The following is a 20678-nucleotide window of genomic DNA, read 5'->3' as shown; positions in this document are numbered from 1 at the left end:
ATTCTATTGTGAGAATAAATGCTCATTATGAAAATTTTGGTAGAATTTTTTGTGCATTTATTGTCTAAATCCTTCATACAATATACATTTATTCATATTTATAATGTAACATGTATGTGTAGGTCAGGAGAATACAAAGAGATGACACATGTGACCTATATGAAAAAAGAAGTTACACACAGAGAAAAGGAAGAGGTGCTGTGATGCATGCTATGAGCGCTATTAGGAGATGTAGAGAAAAAAATAAGGAAAATGGCTAAATTTCTTAGAGGAAACATTTAACTAAATTCTAAATATCGGATAGAGGTCAGCCAGGCAAAAAATACATGTTTGCATACAAAATATTAGGAATAAGATACAGATGCATCAAGTACTTTATGTTTCAATGAAAACTGCCAGCAAATGAAAGACGAAAAACATAGTATTTTATTTTTTATAAGATCATATGTAAGACTAAAAAAAAGAATAGCTACTGACTAATGGAGAGAAGATAAATTATTTGAGGATACTTTAGAGATAAATACTAAGATTAGATGATTGGTTACATGTACAATGTGGAATTGTGGCCAACATCAAAGGCAAATGATGCTTCTGGATTGGTTGACTGAAAGAATAATGGCAGCCATTTCTAAATTGAGATATTTAAAGAGCAGTGCTTGATACAAACACGTCTTACATTGATGTATAGAAGTTGTCAAAAGTATTATAAGAAGCTTCCTTATGCAATTTACCCAGATTTACATATTTTTTTACATTATGCTCAATTTTGCTTTACCTCTGAACAATTCGATAGATATATGGATAGATATATGATAGATAATTTTTATGAAGGGTTTATGAGTAAATTCAAGACATAGTGTTCCTTTGTGCCTAAACATTTATATGCTTCCCTAGGAAAAGGACAGTCCACTGCCTAACTGTAGTACTATAGCCAGTATCAGGACATTTAGCACTGAAGTGATATTATAACCTAAGCGTTGGTCCATATCCGAGGTTAAACATAGTCCAAAGACCTTTGTGTATATTTTTCATGCCTAAAATTCAATTCAGGATTATACAATGCACTTTATATTCATATCTCTTTAGACTCCTTCAACCTATACCAACTCCTCAGACTTTTTGCCTTTGTCCTTTGTTTTGTTTCATTTTTGAGGATCCACTTACTTAATATTTTAAACTTTATATTAAAGTCTAATATAAGTACAGAAATGATACTTTGTACAGCTTAAGGGATTTTTTGCAAAAGAGACAATGTGTAACAACACAACTGAGGTTTATAACATTATTTGCACCAAGAAGCTCCTTCCTGAATTGGTCATTACATCACCATTTCTGAAAGAAAAGGAAAGAACCTATGTTCACTAGTTTACTCTTTTATGTTTCTTAATTTCTTTACCCTGATACAGTACCCGAATCTACATCACATAGCTGTCATGCCAGATTATGAAAACTGGTTTTTGACCGCAAATTAAAAACAACAAAAATAAAACTTAAATAGAAAACTAAAGAATTTAAAAAACATGGATTTTTGTAGTTTTATTTTGTTTTGAAATTTTGTTACTATGCACAAAGAAAAACGCACGATGCATTATTCATAGCAAATTTTACGAAGAGAATATTTTTACCATATGCATAAGTATATGCTTAGTCTTTGCACCATAGACAAGTAGATTGAGAAATGGAGGGAACACCAAGTAAATGCTAGAAATGAGGCTGTGGATGTAAGGTGAGATGTGAGAACCAAACCTATGTCAAAGAAGGAGAAGAAGGCAGGGAGGTAGAGTTGGAGGAAGACACCAATATGAGTGATACAAGTATTGAATGCTTTCAACCTTGCCTCCTTCTGGATCAAAAGAAAAAGCCGTGATAAATAACTATACATAGGACAATGTAATGAATGTGAGGCCAAACCCTGCAACAGTGAAGTTCAGTCCAGTTGGTCAGTTATGTCCGACTCTTTGGACCCCAAGATCCACAGCACGCCAGGCCTCCCTGTCCGTCACCAACTCCCAGAGTTTACTGAAACTCATGTCCATTGAGTTGGTGATGCCATCCAACCATCTCATCCTCTGTCGCCTCCTGCTTCTGCCTTCAATCTTTCCCAACATCAGGGTCTTTTCCAAGGAGTCAGCTCTTCACATCATGTGGCCAAAATATTGGAGTTTCAGCTTCAACATCAGTCCTTCCAACGAACACCCACGACTGATTTCTTTCAGGATGGACTGGTTGGATCTCCTTGCAGTCCAGGGGACTCTCAAGAGTCTTCTCCAACACCACAGTTCAAAAGCATCAGTTCTTCAGTGCTCAGCTTTCTTTATAGTCCAACTCTCACATCCATACATGACCACTGGAAAAACCAGAGCCTTGACTAGACGGACCTTTGTTGGTAAAGTAATGTCTCTGTTTTTTAATATGCTGTCTATGTTGGTCATAACTTTCCTTTCAAGGAGTAAGCGTCTTTTAATTTCATGGCTGTAATCACCATCTGCAGTGATTTTGGAGCCCATAAAAATAAAGTTAGCACTGTATCCACTATTTCCCCATATATTTGCCATGAAGTGATGGGACCAGATGCCATGATCTTCGTTTTCTGAATGTTGAGCTTTAAGCCAACTTTTTCACTCTCCTCTTTCACTTTCATCAAGAGGCTTTTTAGTTTCTTCACTTTCTGCCATAAGGGTGGTTTCATCTGCATATCTGAGGTTATTGATATTTCTCCCTGCAATCTTGATTCCAGCTTGTGCTTCCTCCAGCCCACCGTTTCTCATGATGTACTCTGCATATAAGTTAAATAAGCAGGGTGACAATATACAGCCTTGACATACTCCTTTCCCTATTTGGAACCAGTCTGTTGTTCCATGTCCAGTTCTAACTATTGCTTCCTGACCTGCATGCAGGTTTCTCAAGAGGCAGGTCAGGTGGTCTGGTATTCCTATCTCAGACTTTTCCACAGTTTATTGTGATCCACACAGTCAAAGGCTTTGGCATGGTCAATAAATCAGAAATAGATGTTTTCCTGAAACTCTCTTGCAACAGTGAAAGCCACAAACAAACCATAGATTCTGTTGACCCAGACATTTCCTGCAATCAGTTTCACAATGGCTGTATGCTCACATTAGGAGTGGGATATGACTCTTGGATGATAAAATTATAACTAGAACTTTATCAGTATTAGGTACCAGAGTCTTTCCAGGTGACACTAGTGGTAAAGAACCTGCCTGCCCATGCAGGAGATGTAAGAGAAGCGGGTTCAATCCCTGGGTTGGCAAGATCCCCTGGAGGAGGAAATGGCAACCCACTTCAGTATTCTTGCCTGGAGCATCCCATGGACAGAGGAGCCTAGCAGGCTCCAGTCCACAGCGTCTCAGAGATGGACACAACTGAAGCGGCTTAGAGCACAGGCAGACACAGGAATGGTGGCCCTGAGTGGTACCACAGCCTTGGTTTTGGGTAACTAAATGGTGGGTGAAGATGGCACTGTGTCTCAGTGGATGGCGACTTAGTGGTCCAGGGCCACGGCAAGCAGATGCCCACCTCTATTCACTGTAATGTGTGAATAAGCCACTTTTGAGGCAATCAGGAATCAAAATAAATCTGCTACATGAAACCAGAAAATTCCAAGCATCTTGAGCACAATGCTGGTCTGAAGGGCAATATTAGTGACTCCTAGCATGCCTAGGAAAATGTACATGGCCTCGTGGAAACTGTGTTCTGATTTGATAATGATAAACAGCAGGAAATTTCTAATCATAGGAATGAGATTCATGACACAGAATGGAATCCCAATCTGACACTGCACAGACTCTAGGCCTGGGATCCCTTTTAGGGCCAACACAGAAGGCATGAAGACTGTGGTGCTGGGAATGGACATAATCTCCTTGGGTCTTCTGCTGCAAACAAATGTTTCTCAGTTAAAGCTACTACTTCCTTTTCTACCTTTACTTTTCACCCTAAGTCAACATCTTGAGTCTTTCTGATTTTATGGAAATCCAAGATCATATCATCCATCTCATTTGCATATCTAAAGTATGAAAGAAAGACCCAAAGATATCCATCACAGTTTTTAAGAAAGATATCCCATAAGTAGAAATCCACAGTTCTTGTACCACAGTAAAAGCTGCTATGCAATACTTTAAAACCAGCAAAATAACTAGGGTGGGAAATAAACTGCTGACTTGACTGTTTTAATTTCATAACTTTGGACCAAAAAATAGACATCAATTTTTCTTGAAAATTTTATTTTAATCAAAGTTTGATGAACTTCTCCACATTCTACTTAATTGCTTTCCTACTGTTTTTTGTCTGTTGTCTCTAAATCAGGAAGAGTTGGTTTGGACCAGCAAATCCTCAGACTCTGACCAATATGTGAGAGTGAAATATTTCCTATGAAAGAGAATAGAAAGAAGTAATTGTGACCCAAAGCTTAAGATTTTATATATATATCTCTCCATCAATCTATCAAACTATATTATCTGTCCCTAGGTAAGACAAAATATTCTTCAGGAGAATGTGAAGGAAGAGTTTAAGAAAAGGTCATTGAAATCCATAAAGATTTAGTGAATTTGGGCTAAAGTTCATTGCTACAGTTTACATTTCTAGTAAACCTATACTTTTGCCTATAATTCTAATAGCTTAAATCCTTAATGTTTTTGCCCTTACATTAGATTAAAAAATTCTTTAATAACTGTGATGTATATTATGGATACCTAGAGGGAGCAATCTCCAAGGAAGCAAGAGAAGCATCAAGAGTCATGTACAGCAGTAAGAAGACTCATTCTTAACGACTCAAAGATATAGGAACATGTGTAAATGTGTAACTTGCCTGGAATAGAGCCTTGTTTTGTGGGTTTAAACTGTTCAAAGTTACCGATACTATAAGATCTGGATAATTTAGGCTCATCACTTCTTAATGAAATAAATAATCTGAAATACTTGCATCATTCTTGTGAACCCACACATAAGAAATTTTGCAAGGATTTGTTCCTTAAAAGGAGTTAAACATAGAATAGAAATAGAAGACTGTGGGTTGACATTGGGACATTAGAGATAATTGAGCAGAGACTACCGAGAAATTGAGGAATTTTTTATCATTTCTCAATTCACTGAGAACTAATTTTTATGAAAACCTGGATCATGAATCGTATTAATGTTTTTTTTTTCTTTCTGATCAAAAGCATTACTTGTTAAGCGTTATATAATTTCAATCAAATAATCCTCAAAACTATACATTGGAGAATTGTCTATAATTCTGAGAAAATAAAATTAGTCTATTTCTTTCTTTCATAGACTCTCCAATAAAGTTGTTTTATGTCAATATATCATGAGAAGCTAATCCTACAGTTAATAGGCAATGAATCAGGCAGTAATGCAGGAAGCAATTGTGGTTCGTGCGGTTGAAATTCAAGTGAAAGAATGAAGAGGTAATTTTAATGTAGGGTTTGAACATGATCTGACAAGAACAGAGAGAGGAATAGCAGGTGGGAAGTATGTATATATATATAGTGAATATAAGGATGATGGGATGGGGTGATTATTATTGAATAAACTGGCAATGAAAAACTATGAGGATAAATTTGGAAGTAGTGAGACTTACTTTCCAACTGTTGGGAGTTGGTTCTGCTCTAACTAGATGCATGAAGAGTACTGTCATCTTCATATCATATCACCCATGGCTTGGAACTCCTCAGCTTGTCTGATTCCTTTGCATAATGTGTCCTGAAATACCTCTTCCTTTTACCTGCACCTTTGTAACTGCACAGAGTCTACATCAGGAACTTTAATTATGTGGTGCTGGGCCATCTGCCATGGGTGCCCATCTCTGAGATAACCTCTTATGCTTTTCTCCTTTATCTGCAATACTGACATCCCTCATCTTTTGTAGGTCTGTCTGAGATAATGCTTTTGCGTTTATTCTCCAGTAAAACTCACAACAAGATCTGTGTTATTCTGGGGTATAGCATCAATTTATTCAGCTTGAATTGAAACAAAAAGCTGCTAGGTACTGATTTTAATGTTTTCTAATGGAATTGTGAAGAAGGAGGAGTTATAAACAGAAAACGAGGCATTTACTACCCACTAGCTAATGACACAGGGGTTTTAATCACGTCTCCTTGGATTATCTGCACCTAATATCCCTGAAAGCATTGCTACAACTTGCAGATAATTCCTTACCATTCTCCACCCCTACACCACACACAAAGTACAGAGATTTATTTTTAATAGGCTAATTTTTTAATTAATTCATTTATTTTAATTGGAGGCTAATTACTTTACAATATGGTGGTTTTTGCCATACATCAACATGAATCAGCCATGGGTATATACATGTGTGCCACTGTCCTGAACCCCCCTCCCACCTCCCTCCTCACCCTGTCCCTCCCAGAGCACCATAGGCTGAATTTCTCTTCTGTTGCTCTCATTGACAAATAAGTATAAAGTCTATTTAAATGCAAACATGTTCTATGCTAATAAATTCTATTTAAATAGAATTCCTTCTATGTGACCCTTTCTTTTAATGAGGCAATTCTGATATGAATTTTATGTTCCATTCACTACTGAAAGTGGCATATTGAACTCTCCTACTATTTTTGTGTGGCTGTGTATATCTCCCTTTAGTTATATCAATGCTTGCTTCACATATTTGGGGTTTCTAGTATTTATAATGTATTTTCATAGTGAATTCTCCATTTTAATATTACATGATGTCTTTGCTTTTAAGTGACTTTTTTTTTTTTTTTTTGCCACGCTGTGCAGCTTACAAGATCTTAATTCTCTGCATGCATGCTTAGTTGCTCAGTCTTGTCTGACTCTTTGCTACCCCGTGGAATATAGTCTGTGGACTATAGACTAACCCCATGGACTTTAGACTGCAGGCTCCTCTGTCCTTGGAATTTTCCAAGCAAGAATACTGGAGCCGGGTTGCCATTTCCTCCTGTGGGGATCTTCCCAACCCAGAGATCAAACCCACATCTCCCGTGTCTCCTGCATTGGCTGGAGATTCTTTACCACTGAGCCACCTGGGAAGTGCTTAGTCGGAAACTAATCCCTGGGACGAAATCCCTGGCCAAAGGCAGTGAAAGCGCCAAGTCCTATCCACTGGATGGACAGAGAACTCCTGCTGACTATTTTAGCTAAAAGCTTATTTTGTCTGATAAAAGCAGCCCCACTCCTGCCTTTTGTTTACCACTGTCATGAAATTTCCTCTGTGCATTTACTTTCAGCTTCTAGGTATTCATAATTCTTAAATCCATTGACTCTCTAGTAGACAGTATATAGTTTGATTTAGTTTTTATTTAGTCATGTATCTTTTACATATGTCTGATTATCCATTAACAAGTTTTGCATTCCTTCTCTCACTGTATTTTTTTCATGTTTTGTTTCATAATTCATATTTACAGAGCTTTTTAAAGACAAATATTTTATTGGTCAAATTTATTTCTGAGAAAAAAAAAATTTATTTCTCCATTATTCAACAAGATGTCCTTCCACAATTTCTTCTACCTCCATATCTTTAATAGCGTGCTCCATTTGCTTTATTGTAGTAAAAGGATTCCTTGGTTTATTTCTTTCTTGAACTGTGCATCTGTCCAAAATTAGAGACAAGATATCCCTCCCTGTCTACTTGGTTCTTCTTAAAAACTCTTCTGAGTCCTCAGTGTTAAAGTCTTGACTGAAGACAATTTAAACTTGATCTCTACCAGTGCAGCATCCTGGGAGAACATGAAGGTGCATGGGCAGAGGAATAGCAAAGAGTAAAGAAAGACCTGAAATATATTTTTGGAAGTCAGTTTCTCCCGTGACAGGTTTGATTTTAGCTCATAGTTTAAGATGATATATTCATTCATTCAAGGCATCATCTTTGTTTACATTGATAATATTGGATTAAACTCTCTATAATGCTGATTTTCTGTAAGATAACATTACATGTTATCTTAAAGCCTTCAGATTAATTGATCTTGAATACAATTGATAAAAAATAGGGAAATGTTTAAATTGTTCATTGTACAATGCCATTTTCATTGAAGTTTTAAGAAGTCTCAGGTATTGTCCTTGTTCATACAAGTGTAAATAAGATAAACTTACTGTCCTCTACATACTTGCGGTAGATGTTTTTTAAACATTGGAATTTATTTGTCTATATTTTTAATTCTACAACTTAAACCTTCAAATTTGGGTAAAACTCAAATTTGGGTTAATATATTAAAATGCCTTTTGAAGGATGTGCTCCATTTAAGTCCTATGATAATTTTGTTTCCTAAAAAAATTTTCTCTGTGAATAGACGTAATTTATTTTTATAAATCTCTTTTGTGCTATCTTTCTTATACCACTAATTCCATGTTTACAGAATTTAGTTTACATGATATATTGTGTTATTGGTATTATTGATTTTACATTATTTTTATATCAGTATTTCAGAAAAAAGTAGACAAAAATAGATGTGATTAAATTTTCAAAATATAGATTCACAAGGAGATATCAAAAAATGACTCATGGCCAGAATTACAGCTAAGAGTTGGATTAACAGTTTGAAGATACGACTGTTTGACATGATCCTTAGAAGTTATCTGGGATCAACTGCTGCTTTCTACAATTTACTTATCTGTGCAGGTCTTAGTGTTACTCAAGAGAAAGCTCTAGGTTGTAAGGGACGGGGCAAAAACAATAATGGAAATAATTGGAAATCACAATATAAAATTTTCTTCAAGTAGTAAACCAAAGTTCTTAAGTATTGGATGATTCATTAACTGTCTCCTTCCATTATGAATATCTGAGATTTAAAATATTTTTTCAGATGTAGAAATGTGTAAAAGACCTAGCTTTTAGCATATTGATGTTGCTTCTTTGAACTAACCTAAATTTTCTTTAGAAAGATCCACTAATGATTAAGATGTTTGGAGCATACAAATATTGTTAGCACATGGTCACGGATTTGTTTGGTCTTCACTCCATAGACGATTGGGTTGAGAAAAGGTGGAACTAACAGGTAAAGGTTAGATAAAAGGATATGAACATATGGTGGTATGTGAGAACCAAATCTATGTGTGAAGAAAGAGAAGAAGCCAAGGAGGTAGAACTGCAGGAAGACACAAATATGAGCGATACATGTGTTAAAGGCTTTGAATCTTGCCTCCTTCTGGGGCAGCTGAAAGACAGTAATAAAGATCCGAATGTAGGACAAGGTGATAAAGATTATGTCAAATCCTAAGATAGTGAAGGCAACAAATAGACCATAGATCTTGTTGATCCGTACATCTTCAATAGCCAGCTTCACAATGGCCATGTGCTCACAGTAGGAGTGGGAGACGACCGTGGTTCGGTAGACTTTGAGGCGATATTTGATTAGTACCAGGCACGGTGCTCCAAGTGCGGCAGCCCTGAGTGTCACCCCAACCCCAATGTGAGTCAAGAGTTTTTGGGAGAAGATGCTGGCGTGTCTCAAGGGATGACAGATGGCCACATAGCGATCTAGGGCCATCGCCAGTAGGACACCTGATTCAATTCCCTGGAATGAGTGAAGAAGCCACATTTGTAGAAGACAGGCTTCAAAAGAAATCTCTATCAAATGAAACCAGAAGATGCCTAACATTTTGGGGAGAATACAAGTGCTGAGTGCAATGTCTGTGGCACCCAACATAGCGAGAAAAATGTACATAGGACTATGGAGGCTGTTTTCACATTTGATTATCACTAAAATTAGAGTATTCCCAATTATTGCCATAAGATACATGACACAGAATGGAATCCCAATCCAGCACTGCACTGACTCCAGGCCAGGAATCCCGATGAGTGTGAATACAGAGGGCATGAAGACTGAGCCATTGGGTCTGAGCATGGCGATTTGGTCAGTAGAATCAAGTAGGGATAATTGCTGTTTCATCTCCTATCCCCTGTTAAGTCTCAGAAATTAAAAATAAGGATAAATTATTTAAGTAAAATATACTTTAGTTTGATTAGGAAGATACCATTTTATCTGTCCCAATGGCTCCTCTCTAATTTTCCATCTCTTTTCCCAATGTCTTTCAATGATCAATTATCAGATTCTATGTTTCTGCATGCCTTTATCATTTTCAATGAGAAAAATTAAGTGGACTGGAAAACTTCTTTCTAGTCCTTGACTATTGGAACAAACAAATTCCCTTTAGCTTGTGTTGCTAATCACCCTCAGTGCTGTCTTTATGACCCGCCAATTAAAATTGAAGGAAACAATTCATTTAATTCAGAGTAAAGAATTTTAAGAACTAAACTGTATCTAGATTAGACATGAAGGATCTATACCAGTGGTAAATCATTCGGCTTGATTATAATCAGAAAACAAGTTTAATGAAAATATTTTTCATTTTGAAACACCTTTTTTTTTTTTTGTCTAGGTTGGTCTCTTCATGATTGGATCCCTCTGCAATAGACTCTCGGACAGCTTTAAAATCTAGTTTTTCAAATTTTCAGGATTTTCCCAAAGACAAGCTCTACATCTTTACCTTCCATTTCTTAAACTCTGATAAGATAAATCCATTACTTTTAAATCAATGGGTGTTACCCTTTATCCTTAGACAGCACTTGATGTAGTGCTATCTTCAATCATGATGGACTTCCCTGGTGGCTCAGACGGTAAAGCGTCTGCCTACAATGCGGGAGACCAGGGTTCAATCCCTGGGTGGCGAAGGTCTCCCAGAGAAGGAAATGGCAACCCACTCCAATATCCTTGCCTGGAAAATCCCATGGACGGAGAAGCCTGGTAGGCCCCAGTTCATGGGGTCACAACGAGTCAGACACAACTGAGCGACTTCACTTTCACTTCACCCTTTATCCTTAGCTCGAAGGAAAATCTCATGTTCTTGTCCTCTCCATCATCCTTCAAGTTACCCTTTATCCTTAGCTTGAAGATCTCCCTTTTAGATCTTTTCTCACTATGCCCTGTTGTGTGCACATCACTTGTATCATTCAATTTCAAGTACCATCCTATATCTCCTATGCTTCCCTTTCATTATTAATAAACATTAAGCCTGAATATTTAGTTTTTCTTAACTATTTGCAGTAACATACAACTCTCTATGAAATTTAATGTTTCCTTTACTTAAAGCCTTGGGCATCTTATAGACACTAAAACTACAATTTCTATACAGGTAAACTTTTTTCTTTTATACAGCTGGTTTTCATTGGAGCAGATTCATCTCTTAGTCTCTGCCCTTCAGTGATTACTTCACCCATAACTCTGTATGCTTCCAGGGGCTCCTATGAGTGGCTTTGTCTTATCATTTTCCGAAGTCTTCAGGGTTTTTCTTGCCTGCTAATGAAAGTTGCTCAGTCGTGTCTGACTCTTTATGACCCCATGGACCATACAGTCCATGGAATTCCATATCTGACTCTTTGCAACCCCATGGACTTCAGTACTCCAGGCTTCCCTGTCCTTCTCTGTCTCCTGGAGTTTGTTCAAACTCATGTCCATTGAGTAAGTGATGCCATCCTATCATCTCATCCTCTGTCATCCCGTTCTGCCTTCAATCTTTCCCAGCATCAGCATATTTTCCAATGGGTCAGTTCTTCATATCAGGTGGCCAAAGTATTGGAACTTCAGCTTCAGCATCAGTCTTTCCAATGAATATTCAGGATTGATTTCCATAGGATGGACTGGTTTGATCTCCTTGCAGTCCAAGGGACTCGAAAGTGTCTTCAACACCACAGTTCAAAAGCATCAGTTCTTCAGCTCTCAGTCTTCTTTATAGTCCAACTCTCACATACATATGTGACTACTGGAAAAACTATAGCTTTGACTATATGGATCTTTGTCAGCAAAGTAATGTCTTTGCTTTTTACTATGCCACAGCCCTTTCTATTTCTTAGATTAGTTTTTTCATTGACACTAACTTCACGAGTCCTAATAATATTCTATAGCAAGTCTTCCTTGCTGTTTTCTTACTGCTGCTGCTGCTGCTAAGTCGCTTCAGTCGTGTCCAACTCTGTACGACCCCATAGACCGCAGCCCACCAGGCTCCGCCGTCCCTGGAATTCTCCAGGCAAGAACACTGGAGTGGGTTGCCATTTCCTTCTCCAACGCATGACAGTGAAAAGTGAAAGTGAAGTCGCTCAGTCGTGTCCGACTCTTAGCGACGCCATGAACTGCAGCCTACCAGGCTTCTCCGTCCATGGGACTTTCCAGGCAAGAGTACTGGAGTGGGTTACAATTTCCTTCTCCTATTTTCTTACAGGGCAGAAAAAAAAAAAAAACCGACAGTCTTTAATGATTAAGATTTAACGGTTATGTGCCTTTAATCAAATTGGGAGAATAAATTGCCTAGGAAGTGGAATCATTTTTCAGTGGAATCATAATCAGATAAAAGAGATGTGGGGGCATTCATTCAAAGAGAAAATAGTTTGTACACAAACCACAGAAGATGGTGAGCTATGGCAGGGCTGTATATAAATAAACATGTTTCTTATATAATATATTTCATAAGCAGAAATGATGGATAATAAAAATCAAAGAATACAAAAAGTGAAGTTAATGTTTTAAATCAAATGATTCAACATTTTAGGATTTAAGATCATCTTCTTTTGGAAGGTAAAAAATTCACCTTCTAGCAGCTCGATGAATGGCTGGAAAGACATGGCAGCTGAGTGTTATGAGACTTGGATGGGAGACTAAGTCAGAAAGATATTTGTGATAGTCCATACATTATATTATGAGGAGATGTGGTCTAGCAAAAGAATAACAAGAATGCAAAATCTGTTGGACTCATTGTCTTTATGTAACAGAAATTGGAAGGGATGAGGCTAAGAGTGTTCTTGGGTTGAGAATTATAGCAATGAATGACAAAGGACAAGCTGAATGGAACTTTATGTGTATAGATGTGTTTATTTAGAAAGAGAGGAAAGATATCTTAAACACTGAAATTCATCAGCCAGGGTAAATATACTTCAGTCATCTTTATAGCATAAAACTTGAATTACTAGTGTTACATACAGGTCCAATTTTGATTCAAGCTGAGTTTCAAGATCTAAAAGATGTAAGGAATTCAGGGCTCAAAATCCACACTCCCTACAATCTCGGGAATTTTTCCTCAATGAGCTCTCTGACATTCACCCACTGAGCTCTATCCCAAGTCCTCCAGTGACAGAGGACTGTCTTTGTTTTCTCAGATAGCTTGCCACATTTCAGGTCAGCTCTGAACGTCAAACAGATCTTCTAGACAGCATCCTTAAATGGGCTGCTTCTAAATTCCTTATTAAATTCCCAAATCTGCAATCCAATGATGCAGATTAGCAATGAGTCATGGCAGTGAATTGCACAGGATCTGAAGTCAGTCAACAGAGTTTAAATCTGACACAGACAGTTATAAAACTTTACATGGTCTCAATTTCTTTATTACTAAAGACATATTCGTGGATAGAAATATATTACAGTGTGATTGTGAGTATTGTATGACATAATCCATCTAAATATTTGGAAGGAAACATAAGATGTATTGATCTGTCAATAAAGGCCAGTTTTTAATAAATGGAATTTTACCTTTTTCTCACAAATCACTTGAGATATTAAAAGAGCATTTTATCAGAAAAAGGATTTCTACTGAATTACTTGAAGGGTATCTTTTCTTCCTGCATCTTTTCTAGTCTAAACATGCATAATTTCCTGATCTCTTAACAAATAAGCTTTCCATTCATCTATCAGAATGGATATTATTCTCTAAGGTCCTTGATTTTGTCAACCTCACTTTACAGATTGTCACCAAGCATGGTTTAATTGATTCTGAAATGTTGTGAAAAGAATAAGACACAACTTTGTAGCATTTGATCACTTCATGACTGTAAGATTATATTTTTTTTTATCCTGGAATTATATGATCAAGTTGTGTGTATGTGTGTGTGTGTGTATGTATATATATATATATATATATATATAATGAAACCAAGCCTCCAGTTTCCCACACTTAGTGCAGAATTTCAAACCCAAAGACTTACCAGGAATCATCTGTGGTGATACAGGTCGAAACCATAAAGCAGAAAATGATCTGACATTTCAGATAGTGAAGGATGAATGTTTTATACTGTAGCATGCGCCTGGGAGATTTGTTTTCACCAATCCCTGATGAGTTTTCAGGTTCACTGGAGACAAGAATGAAAAAGGCACACTGTTGTTCAGAACATACAAGATTTATTCTCTAATGGTTTTTCATCTAAAAAAATTTCTCAAACTCTGGTTTCACTTTGGGACTGGGAAACAAAATGAGCCTCCTTTTAAAAATTCCTAAGAGAAGACAGTGCCCCAAGACCACACAAAAAAAATCAATGATGTGTATTTACAAAAATAATGAAATAATAAAGGTAGACAGTAACATCTTGAGATATTCAGATTGATCAGCATGGACATGCTGGCAGAGAAGTGAAAATATGTATTTTTGTAATTTAATTCTAGTTGGGGTACCAGTATTTCTTATTTAGGCACATGGTTGGGGCTTACTGGGAATGTTTACCTCAGAGCCTCAGTTACCAGTCAGTTTCTGATCTTCTTCTGGGCAAAATCTGGTGACACAAATCCTTCCTGATTCTAAACCATCTCTCTCCAAATTGTCCCAGTTATGTTCAGAGTGGTCATGAAAAAAATAGCATACATTTTCAAAAATCTTAGTGTCCTTCTAAAATTGATATCAATTTCCCAACCTGAAATTGTTATTTATGTCAGGTATTATACTTACTTGGTTTAATCAAGGTTTATGACTCACAATAGGGATTTTAAACTTTAGCATCAAAAGGAGGAAGGAAATTTCAATTTTCTGAAAAGTACAAGAGAGAAGTTATCAACCCTGGATTACCTAAAGGCCTTAATTAAAAATCACACTGGTTTTGCCCTATGTCATTGGGTCAGGCCCTATTTAGAAGCTCCATTCCTTTTGAATTAAGAGACTCACTGACCACATCCTCTTATTAAACTGCATAAAATCATCATCATCTTAGAAAAAACAATGGTGTAGGATTGAAGGAAGATTTACAGATAGGCCAGCTCAGCCTGGATCAGGGTATGTGCAAGTCTTCACACCTGGGCACACAGTGATTCACATCAGCAGATTGAAGTCAGCCACAGCTAAGTATTTGCACCGGAGAAATAAAACCCAAAATCCGTGCACATCATCAAATAAAAGGAAATAAGTTTAAGTGAAATGTGAAAAATAAAACAAGCCTGGACAGCCCTTGTGGAATTTTCTGAGTGAAAATGGATGTCATTACCAGGCAGACAGAGAGAGATCATAGAAAAGCTTATTTGGAGAGAGATCTCTTTCCTTGGTGCAAGAGTAGACTCAGGTATCTCATTCATTAGAATATCATTCAAATATGAAGATAAATGAAACTCTTATTTATGCCACAATCCAAATGAACCTTGAGAACATGAGTGTAAGGGAAAGCAGCCAGTCATAAAAGGTCAAATATCATTTCATTTCACTTACATGAGATGTCCAGAGAAGTGAAATCACGCACACAGAAAGTCAATTAATGTGTGCCATGAAATGGGGGCAGGAGAATGGGGAGTGGCTGCTAAAGGGGGATGGAATATCTTTATTGGGATGATGAAAATGTTCAGGAATTTGATAATAGTGATGAATGTCCAATTTTTTGGACATATCAAAAACCAGAGTTGTATACTCTTAGAAGATTGTGCTACATGGTATGTAAATTATATCTCAATAAATTTAAAAAAATGATTCATTATAGTATACAGACACCATACTAAAAAAATTATTAGATATATGCTTTTAAATTTCAAATAATAAAATAAACGTGGTGATGTGATTTAATGATCAAGATGGCAGCTAAGCTCAAATATAGTTGTTAAATATTAATTCTGGGGAGAAAGTTTATATTGGAATTTGACATTCCATGCAACTTTTTTGTAAACACCTTAAACCGTTCTAAAAATAAATTAAAAATAACTAAAAAGCAGGAAATATCATTTTATAGCTGTGAAAATAATTAAGTTTTTTGACTTTGGAACACCTCTTCCTGTAAATTCCCTCATTAGGAAATCATGTATGTTATTGTCATTATTACTGTTCTGAGAATAAATGCTTATTATGAAAATTTGGTAGAATTTTTATGCATTTATTTTCTGAATGCTCCATTCATTATGTATTTATTCATAATTAAAATGTCTTGTGTATGTGTAGGTCATGAATATACAAATAAATTAGACATGTGATCTGCATTATACACAGCATGAGTACTACTAGGAGGTGTAGAAAAAAAAAAGGAAAATGGCTAAATTCCTTAAAGGAAATGCCTAACTAGAATCTAAAAGCAGGAAAGCAGTCAGGCAGGGGGAAACAATAAATACACGTTTGCATATGTAATATTAGGAATAAGATATGGAATCAACAAAGTTTGTACTTTATCTTGAAAATACAACAATGTTTATATGAAAATGCCAGGTGCTTTCCTAGTGACTCAGCAGTAAAGAATCCTCTTACAAGGCAGGAGACACACAGGAAACACACATTCAGCTCCTGGGTCAGGATTCGTTTGGAGAAGGAAATGGCAACCTACTCCAGTATCCTTGCCTGGGAAATCTCATGGACAGAGGAGCTTGATGGGCTACAGTCCATGGTGTCACAAAGAGTTAGACAGGATTTAGTGACTAAGCAACAAAAAACCCAAGCAAATGGAAGATGAGAAAGAAACCATTTTATTTTTCATAAGATTGAGAGAGGGAAAGTGAAGTATTTGTTGCTCAGTCCTTTTGTGACCCCATGGACTATAGCCCACAAGGCACCTTTGTCCATGGAATTTTCCAGGCACAAATACTGGAGTAGGTTGCCATTTCCTTCTGCAGACAAATAGTCTAACTGTCCAAAATCCAATTCAGGATCAACATAGTGCATTTAATATTCATCTCTTTAAACTTCTTTGACCTACAGGAATTCCTCAGGCTTTCTTTGATCTTTTGTTTTGTTTTCATTTCTAAGGATTTATTCTCTTACTACTTTATTGCTTTATGTTGAAGTCTAACACATGTACACAAATCATTTGTTTTAAAGGTTAAATAATTTTTCACAATATAAGCATAAATAGGTAACAATCCATTTGAGTAATATAACATTATTTTCACTTACAAACCCCATCCTGAATTTCTCATTACATCATAATTCCTGCAAGAAAAGGAAAAGACACACACTCACTATTGTATTGTTTTATGTTTTTTATTCTCAATAACCAAGTAGAGCCCACAGTCCTTCTGACAGATAATTGTCATGGGCAAATAGAATCTGGAAACCAGCTTATATGCTGGCAAATTAAAAATAACAACAGTAAAAAATAACAATTAGAAAATTCTGGAATCACAAATAACATGGATTTTTGTTGTTTTGTTTTGAAAGATTGTTACTATTGCACAAAGGAAAAGCCTGAAAGTATTATTTATGGTAAAGTTTATAAACAACATTTTTACCATATGGATACAGATCTGCTTGGTCTTTGCACCATAGACAAGTGGATTGAAAAATGGAGGGACCAACAGATAAGTGCTAGGAAAGAGGATGTGAATGTAAGGTGGGGTGTGAGAACCAAATCTATGTGCAAAGAATGAGAAACCAAGGAGGTAGAACTGGAGAAAGACACAGATGTGAGCGACAGAAGTATTGAATGCTTTCAACCTGGCCTCCTTTTGGGGAACTCGAAAAACTGTCATAAATATCTGTACATAGGACAATGTATTGAATGTGAGATCAAACACTGCAATGTTGAAAGCCACAAACATACTATAGATGTTGTTGCCCCAGATGTTTTCTGCAGCCAGTTTCACGATGGCCATATGCTCACAGTAGGAGTGGGAGATGACCGCTGTATAATAAAACTGAAACTGGAAAAAAAAAAAACCTGAAACTGGGACTTTATCAGTACTAGGGATGGGTGACAAGAACGGCAGTCCTGAGTGTTACTGCAGCTGCTATTTGAGTGACTAGAAGAGGGGCAAGATGGCAGCATGTCTGAGTGGATAACAGATGACTACATAGTGGTCCAGGGCCATGGCCAGCAAGATGCCTGATTCTATGCCCTGACATGTGTGAATGAGCCACATTTGAAGCAGGAGAAAATCAAAATATATTTCTGGTACATGAAACCAGAAGATTCCAAATATCTTGGGCACAATACTGGTAAGAAATACAATATCTGTGACTCCTAGCATGCCTGGGAAAATGTACTTGGGCTCATGGAGGCTGGGATCTCATTTGATGATGATCAGAAGCAAGGCATTTCTGATCATAGCAATGAGATACAGGACACAGAATGGAATCCCAATCTAACACTGCACAGACTCTAGGCCTGGCATCCCTATTAGTGTCAACACAGAAGGCATGAAGACTGTGATGTTGGAAATGGGCGTAGTGTCCTTGGGTCTCCTGATGCAAGCAAAAAACCTTTCTCTGTCAGGGCTACTCCTTCTTCTACTTCCTATTTTCATCCAAAGTCATCGTACTGAGTGTGTATGATTTTGGTAGAGCTCAGAACATATCATCCACCTCATTCATATATAGAAGGTAGAAGAAAGATCCATAAAGACACATCATTTTTTTTTTTTTAGGAAAGGCATCCACAAGACCTAAAAATGTGATGTGCAACTGTGTTACATAGACCAGCTAAATTCCTGAGTAAGGGAATCAACTGCTGACTTGTCTGTTATTTCATTTCAGAACTGTGGACCAAAAAAGTATACTTGTTTATTTTAGTTGGCAATTATGTTTTAGTCTGAGGTTGATGATTCTCTCCATATTTCACATTCCAGTCACTGCTTCAGTATTCTGTTATTCTCAGTTGTCTCTCAGTCAAAAACAGTTGGTTTGGACTAGTAAGAGTTCGACCATTGCATTAGTGCAGAATGCTCTGTAAGAAAGAGAGGAAACATACAAACATTTTGTTACTGAAAAGCAAAATATTTTTGTCTATAGATGGATCTATGTTGTCTGCCTCTGTGTCAGACTAGATGTCTTTTCAGTAGAATGTGAAGAAGAGTTTTAGGAAAGGTCATTCAAATCTGTGTACATTTGGAGAATCTGGGTTAAGACTTCTTGATACTTTTTTTTTTTTACTTTTCTAATAAAACTGTGGTAAGTTTTGGCTATGCTTCTAATAGTGGAAATACTTAAATTTCTGTGACTAAAATAAATAAATAAATTCTGTAATACACATAACAAGGTAATTAGAGTGGAGGGAGCTTCAGGAAACAAGAGAAGAGCAGACAAATGCAGAGGTAAGGAGGGACTCATTCTTTATAACTAAAGGATATAGGAATATCTGGTGTGTGTGTGCTAGTTGTTCAGTCGTGTCTGACTCTTTGGTACCCCATGGACTGTAGCCCACCAAGCTCCTCTCTCCATGGGATTCTCCAGGCAAGAATACTAGAGTGGTTTGCCATTCCCTTCTCCAGCAGATCTTCCCGATCCAGAGATTGAACCCAGGTCTCTCATATTGGAGGCAGATTCTTGATGTCCCAGCCAAGCGGGAAGCCAAGGAACATCAGTAAATGGGATAAATTAATCAGAATAGAGACTTTGTTCTTGCATTTAAACTTTCCAGAGCTATCATTACCATGAGACTTGATTAATTTAGGCTCATTAATTCTTAATAAGAAATAGATAATCTGGAACATGGGTCATTTTTGTGGGCTCAGGCATAAGAAATTTATAGAAAATGAAGGCTTGGAGGGACATGTTCCTTAAAAGAAATAAAATATAGAACTATAAATGGAAGACAGAGAGCTAATTGGGGAATTACAGAAATGTTTAAGACGATAAATTTAAAGTAAGCAAAAAAATTTAATCATACTCAATTCACTGATAATTGAATTTTTTCTGAAAGCCTTTGATCTTATATGTTATATGAAAGTTATCTGATCAAAATCATTACCCATTAACCATTATATATTTTGAAGCAAGAAATTCTCAAACCATGTATTAGAGAAATATTAATACAGCTGTTAAAATAAGGTTAGGTTATTTCATTCCTTCATAGACTTTTCAGTAAATTTGGTTTATGTCAGTAAACTCATGATCAGCTAACCCTATGCTGAGTGTCAAAAAATAGGGCAGCAATGCAGGAAGCAGCTGTGGCTCATGGCGCTTAACCTCCAGTGAAAGAAACAAGTCAGCCGGACTCACTTTAATGCAGGAAGTCTGTATGAGTTGCCATGTATTTTAGGACAGATTGGTCACTAAACTAAGCTGTCAGATACCTGAAGGTTAGCACCCCAATGACTCATTTTATGGTCAATTCATACATCATTGACTCTAACAGTAGTAAAATTTTTCTGTCTCAAAGATAATCAGGAATAGAATAGGAATCCTTTAAGAACTATCAGGATGTCTAAATTTTTCAAGAGGAAGGAGCAACATTTGAGCATGGTCTGACAAGTACAGATAGTGGGTGGCAGGTGGGAAGTACATAAGTGAGTACAGGGTTGATAGGATGGAGTGATTATAGCTGGTAATGAAAAGTTACTGAGGTAAACTTGGGAATAGTGAGGCTTATTTGTCAAAAGTCGGAAACTGGTTCTGCTCTTACCAAATATCTGAAGAGCACTGTCAGTTCTTCATATCACCTCACTCAACTCTTATCAAACACCAACTCTTCTTAATATTTTTATATTATATATTCTGCAATGCTTTCTATCTGGACCATCTGTAACAGCACCTGGCCA

The 20678-nt window shown here is 36.7% G+C and overlaps 1 protein-coding gene and 2 pseudogenes across 1 annotated transcript; all 3 read right to left on the bottom strand.

Annotated features, from left to right (window-relative positions):
• Positions 1-1604: 1604 nt before the first annotated feature.
• Positions 1605-3871, bottom strand: LOC122450477 (annotated as a pseudogene).
• Positions 3872-8876: 5005 nt separating this feature from the next.
• On the bottom strand, positions 8877-9833 carry LOC122450215 (olfactory receptor 52A5-like). Its single transcript, XM_043482441.1, has one exon. It carries the CDS (start codon positions 9831-9833, stop codon positions 8877-8879), a length of 957 nt encoding a protein of 318 aa, XP_043338376.1.
• A 7473-nt stretch (positions 9834-17306) lies between these two features.
• LOC122449285 lies at positions 17307-18446 on the bottom strand (annotated as a pseudogene).
• Positions 18447-20678: the final 2232 nt, after the last annotated feature.

This window comes from Cervus canadensis, chromosome 11 (assembly GCF_019320065.1).
Source record: "Cervus canadensis isolate Bull #8, Minnesota chromosome 11, ASM1932006v1, whole genome shotgun sequence".
Taxonomy (NCBI): Eukaryota; Metazoa; Chordata; class Mammalia; order Artiodactyla; family Cervidae; genus Cervus; species Cervus canadensis.
The sequence above is the reverse complement of the archived record's forward strand: the minus strand, read 5'-3'. Positions and strand labels throughout refer to the sequence as shown.

What these genes read in the sequence shown, in the direction of transcription:
- LOC122450215 (XM_043482441.1), bottom strand. Translation starts at nt 9,833, where the DNA reads ATGCTCAGACCCAATGGCTCAGTCTTCATGCCCTCTGTATTCACACTC.